Here is a 6,000-nt window from a genome sequence, read left to right on the forward strand (position 1 = left end):
ACATTTAGTTTGAATCCCTCTCTTTCCGTACCTTCACTTAGTAGACCGATTTGATTCATAACATCGAATGAAATCGAGTTTTATTATTTTACAGCTTATTCTCGTATCACATGTATGTTTTTGCATCATAAATTGAATCGTCCTGATATTTCTCTTAGTACTCTTCAATGGGAAAATTTCCAATTGGTCTCGTAGGTTGTCGTTTGTTCCATTTTCGTCACTTAACTAGTCGAAGATGAATATCGGTCTTGTAACTTTGTTTTTCGTTTGTTTTTAGTCCTATGTCTCTGGAAAAATGATAATGTAGGTATCATAAAATTATTGAAATGTTCGTTGTCACGTCAATACTACTGATGAATTAAAACTAAAAACCAACAATTTAAAGCGAAGTTACAAGATTGAAATGATTATTTACTCCTTTGTAAGGAAAATTTGGGGATAACTATGATATTTGAGTCAAGTTATAATTAAAATTATAAAATGTCTTCCTACACTACTGTACTAATTAATTCTTTATTATTTCGAGTTAAAAAAATATGCTTGGATATTTTTTTTTATTTTCTAAAACAACGTACATTTTCTATATAATAGTATAAATCATGTAATATCTTGATGAATTTGTTTATTTCCCTAAAAATCATGGACTAATTTTGTAATAATATAATATATTACTATCGCGATATTTTAAATTATTATGTATACATTCTTTTTTTAGGTAGAAACCAAATTGTGACGTACAGGTGATCTTCGATTTTGTTAAGTTATTTCATGGTTGGGGCGGTGGTGGTGAGATATCCGTAAACAATAATATTTGAACTTCTTATATGGAAAATATATATGTTAAAAAGAGTACGTCTCTTGTGAGACGGTCTCACGAATCTTTTATCTGTGAGACAGGTCAACCTTACCGATATTCACTAATAAAAAAGTAATACTTTTTCATGGATGAATCAAATAAGAGATCCGTCTCACAAAATACGATCCGTGAAACCGTCTCACACAAGTTTTTGCCGTATTTTAAACATGAAATATGATCAAACAAGATAATTTAAAAGGGTTTTTTAGCGACAAGTTATTAATTCTTTTTAAACACTAATTAACTCGTTCTGTCAGTTCTACTTACGAACACGAGTGAGTGAAATAAATTGTCGTAGCACGACCCAACCTCGATTAAAATTATTATTATTTGATTAAAAATGTCGATAATACTCTTTGAATTTAATTTCCAGTGTACCATGTTTTAAATTACCCGATTGCTAGAAAATAAGCGTATGAACTAATTTAAAAACTTTATATTTTTGTCACATTATTCATGTGTACCATGATTTCATGAACGAGTTGCGGGAGAAATTTTTTTCCACCAAATATGAGCACAACAGAAATAATTTCCCGCACTTCTAGGGATTCGTTGATTGGCAGAATTGCTAGTATCGATACAATCTGCAAGCCAGTATATTAATTAATTAAATAATATTGTCATAAAGATGATACATTTACGATTACTGTGCACAGTTCCCGATCTACGCTGCATCTCCTGTGTGTGTATGAATACACGAATTCGAGTGGGAACCAGGATAACATCTTTGTCCCGGGTTTCCTCGCATGCAATCTCACTCCCTGTTTAAAATTTCTGAGAGATTTGCTCATTCTTTTTCATCTGTTTTGAACAAATCTTTCTTGATAATAATCAAGGTACTTTATCGTCCTGTTATACATAAATCCTGATCATTTTGTTACTTTCTATTAAAAAGTTGCAACTTTTTTCGCAGGCTTTGTCGTCTTCTGCATGTTACGCTTTTTATACGCTTCTTGGGATAGCAGGGTTCAAGTTTGTTTCTGAAATTTTGTGGGTTTTTGTTGTTCTTGAGAATCTTGGGGTTTTTTTTTTCTGTTTGAATCCGTGTAAAGATCTGCGTCGTGGGTTCTAGGAATTTGTTATAATTGTTTTTTGTTGAAAGTTATCTTTTTCTCTTCCCGTTTTGCTTTCTTCATAGATTGGTGATTGATTATGAGATTCCATGAATATTTTAATGGATCTAGACCGTATCAAGAGCTTTGGGTTTAACTTTTGTCTTAAAACATTCTCGTACCATTAAATTTAATGTTGGTGTTTAACTTTTTGTGCTGCCCTACTTTCAGATCGTGTGGATCCCTTTATATGCATAAATATGTTATTTAATACAACAGTTTTTGTAAGATATCATAGACTTTTCAAAAGGTCCTTTTTTTATTTGAAAGAGGTATGTATAATCTTAGAAATTCTATGAAGAAACATCAGTTTACAATCAGTGGTAACTTAGAAACTGAGATAATTGACAACTAAATTGTCATGTTCAAGGATTTATGATCAAGACTTGTATTATGTTTCTCCCTTTAAGACTCCTCTAGCTAGACTGATATGATGTTCTATTCGAATATAGTTATTAAAAATTAAAGTTGTCGCTCTCTATGGACGATTGGCGTATGATTTTGTCAGCCGTGCTTTTTCTTATGTAGAGTTTTGCTCTATATTTTTCTGGTGGCTGATTCTTACAGATTCTATGTGATGTAATGGCCAGTACAGAGTAAAGTGTAAAAGATTGCATCCATGGGAGAAGAGCATGTGCGTACAAATGATGGGACTTTGGATATCCACAAAAGACCAGCTGATAAGGAGAAAACTGGGAACTGGAAGGCTTGCCGGTTCATTCTTTGTGAGATTTTCGTCTCTATTCTAATTGTGTTTAAAGTTTTGCCATTTTTTGTTGCATGATAATTGGTAAATTTTGTATTTTCAACAGTAACTGAGTGCTGTGAGAGATTGGCGTACTATGGCATGGGCACTAATTTGGTAAACTATCTGAAGTTACGGCTAAACCAAGGGAACGCGACTGCGTCGAACAATGTTACAAATTGGTCAGGAACCTGCTACATAACTCCACTTATCGGTGCTTTCTTGGCTGATTCGTACCTTGGAAGATACTGGACCATTGCAACTTTCTCTATGATTTACGTCTTTGTATGTTATTCATCTTATGGTGCCTTAAATATTCTATATCATAGTAAAATTTTCGAACTGGTTTTACTCAAGTAGCATGATTCTGTTAGGGCCAAATCTGATGTTGATTCAGTGAGCTGTTTTTTTTTTTGTTTTTGTTACAGGGAATGACACTTTTGACGATATCTGCTTCAGTTCATGGGCTAAAGCCAGAATGTGGTGAGAATGGTTGCCAGCCTACATCGTCACAAACTGCGGTCTTCTTTGTGGCTCTATATTTGATTGCACTTGGAACTGGCGGAATCAAACCCTGCGTCTCCTCCTTCGGTGCTGATCAATTTGATGAAAGTGATGAAGAGGAAAAGAAGAGGAAGAGTTCTTTCTTTAATTGGTTTTACCTGTCGATTAATATTGGTGCTCTTATAGCCTCATCTTTCTTGGTTTGGATACAAATGAACGTGGGCTGGAGTTGGGGGTTCGGGATTCCAGCCGTTTCTATGGCCATTGCAGTTGCATTTTTTTTCTTTGGAAGCCATTTGTATCGGCTACAAGTACCAGGAGGGAGTCCCCTAACTAGAATTGCTCAGGTGTTGGTTGCATCCTTGAGAAAAGTTCACGTAAAAATTCCCTCGGATAAGTCTCTTCTTTATGAGACAGCCGATGTGGAATCTGACATTCAGGGTAGCCGCAAACTTGAGCACACCGAGAAGTTCAGGTAGTATTATTGAACCCTTTGATATTAGTACATTGACAACATGTTGAATATGGAAGCACTAACTGCAGCATATCGAAAATTAGGTTCCTTGATAAGGCAGCAGTGGAGACTGAAACCGATAATTCGAAAGGAAAAGGACAACCATGGAAACTTTGTACGGTGACTCAGGTTGAAGAGTTTAAATCCGTAATTCGCCTACTCCCAATTTGGGCTTCTGGGATCGTTTTCTCTACTGTCTACAGTCAAATGAGCACAATGTTTGTTCTACAAGGAAACACCATGGATCAACACATAGGTCCTAATTTCAAGATTCCATCAGCTTCCTTGTCGCTTTTTGATACGTTAAGTGTCATATTCTGGACTCTTGTGTACGACCGGATAATCATTCCAAAGGCAAGAAAATTCTCTGGAAATGAGAGGGGATTCACTCAGCTCCAAAGAATGGGAATCGGGCTTGTCATCTCCATTTTTGCAATGATTGTTGCCGGTATACTTGAGGTTGTCCGCCTTGATTATGTTAGAAGAAACAATTACTATGATCTTGAGACCGTTCCCATGTCGATCTTTTGGCAAGTCCCACAGTACTTTCTTGTTGGATGTGCGGAAGTTTTCACATTTATCGGACAACTCGAGTTCTTTTACGACCAAGCGCCTGATGCCATGAGAAGCTTGTGCTCCGCGCTATCACTCACAACTAATGCATTGGGTAACTATCTGAGTACGTTGCTGGTAACAATCGTGACAAAATTGACAACTAGCCATGGCAGGCTCGGCTGGATCCCTGATAACTTGAATAGAGGTCGTCTCGACTACTTTTACTGGCTCCTAGCAATTCTTAGCTCCATTAATTTCTTTGTTTACCTGTTGATTGCAAACTGGTACACTTACAAGAAAGTTGCAAGAAAAGTGTGACAGATAATGGAGCAGGACGATCACTTTCCGGTTTGAAGAAATCTGCAAAACCTTGCCGGGGTGGATAAACATATCCATTTTCTTATATCCCAAAATAGTGTTATTATTTTGGATTTTACGTTCGTAGCATCTTTTACTGTTCGCTTATTTTCTTTCCCAGCATGTCATCAGCTGCTTTTCTCCACTTGGTATTAATCTACTACAACTTGAAATAAACCATCTATGCATAGATTATTATTCAAGAACACAATTTTCAGAACTTACCTAAAATGCTTCACTTACCAAACTTATAACAATAAATTTCTTATTACTATAGATTCCTGAAAGTTATGTAGAATCTAAATATAGTTTTTGCGTTGCTCAACAAATTATTTTTTTTAAAAGAAAATAGATGAACCTTACGTTTTCTGTCAGTTATGTACTTATTCTTCTAGTTCTAGCTGTTTTAACGTCACTCCTCTCATGGTTATCCTGATCGCGAATTATCTGGTCTTCGTGTCGGTTCTCTCATGACTATCCTGATATCGCGAATTGTCTGGTCTTCGTGCAAGGGACCGACTAGGTAGGTCTTAGGGAGTTAACTAATTATAGTAGTAGAAGAAAATACTTCGACCTGGCATATTACTAAAATAAGATAGAGCTCATTCTTTAGAATAAGAGGATCACAACCCTTAAAAGAGTTGCATTATAGTTTTAATGATGGATTACTCTGCCTGTTTTTCAACGTACTCGCGGGCTTCCCACTATTCGGGATTGAGCTTTTCAGCATTAGAGAATTGATATCACTTACGGAAGTTTCTGCCTATCTAGAAAAGATTTTGCAAGGTGAGCTAGTGCTAACTATTATAGATTAAATTGCGACTTGAGTCACTCAACCATACAATGGAAAATATTGTCTATATTGCTTGGCATGTTGTTGGATTGCGAGCCTCTATCTTTTCTTCCCCCTCCCCTTTTTAAGCATGTTGGGATGTTTTTCTTGCCACCGTTTTTGTAATCTCAATTATATCATCCACTTTGGAGCTTTTACATGTGATAATCTCATAACCAAAAATATAAAACTCGATCGCAAAGCACTAATCCAGGAATCTTTCAAATACTGATGGGCAAAAAGAAAAAACTTTATCAAGCTTTAATTTCTTCATTTTACTTTTCCCAGTCAAACATCTCAGGTTCCTTTTCTCTATCCGTATTCACATTCTGAGGATACAAACTCTCCTTTCTGTGCATTATTGATTTACCACACTTTAATCTTACACCCAATATTCTTACACATATTGGTCTACTATTTTTTTCACGTGGTTAATCTAGTGTAACTGAGGTTATCTTCAGGTGACATTAAAAAACGAAAAAACTGACTTTAGCTATGGGTGGGTGCAACCAAAGTCGAGCACAT

At 35.8% G+C, this 6,000-nt stretch overlaps 1 protein-coding gene across 4 annotated transcripts; it reads left to right on the forward strand.

Annotated features, from left to right (window-relative positions):
- Nucleotides 1-1,412: 1,412 nt before the first annotated feature.
- Nucleotides 1,413-4,853, forward strand: LOC142540238 (protein NRT1/ PTR FAMILY 8.1-like). 4 transcript variants are annotated; one of them, XM_075646237.1, is made up of 6 exons: nucleotides 1,413-1,692; nucleotides 1,770-1,846; nucleotides 2,559-2,693; nucleotides 2,781-2,998; nucleotides 3,142-3,692; nucleotides 3,776-4,853. In XM_075646237.1, exons 3-6 carry the CDS (start codon nucleotides 2,588-2,590, stop codon nucleotides 4,602-4,604), a joined length of 1,704 nt encoding a protein of 567 aa, XP_075502352.1. In that variant the 5' UTR covers nucleotides 1,413-1,692; nucleotides 1,770-1,846; nucleotides 2,559-2,587; the 3' UTR covers nucleotides 4,605-4,853. The 4 variants fall into 4 exon arrangements, with proteins under 4 accessions (XP_075502352.1, XP_075502354.1, XP_075502353.1 ...); XM_075646239.1 differs by having other exon boundaries at nucleotides 2,564-2,693; XM_075646238.1 differs by lacking the exon at nucleotides 1,770-1,846.
- The last annotated feature ends 1,147 nt before the right edge of the window (nucleotides 4,854-6,000 follow it).

Source organism: Primulina tabacum, chromosome 3, assembly GCF_025594145.1.
Source record: "Primulina tabacum isolate GXHZ01 chromosome 3, ASM2559414v2, whole genome shotgun sequence".
Classification (NCBI taxonomy): domain Eukaryota; kingdom Viridiplantae; phylum Streptophyta; class Magnoliopsida; order Lamiales; family Gesneriaceae; genus Primulina; species Primulina tabacum.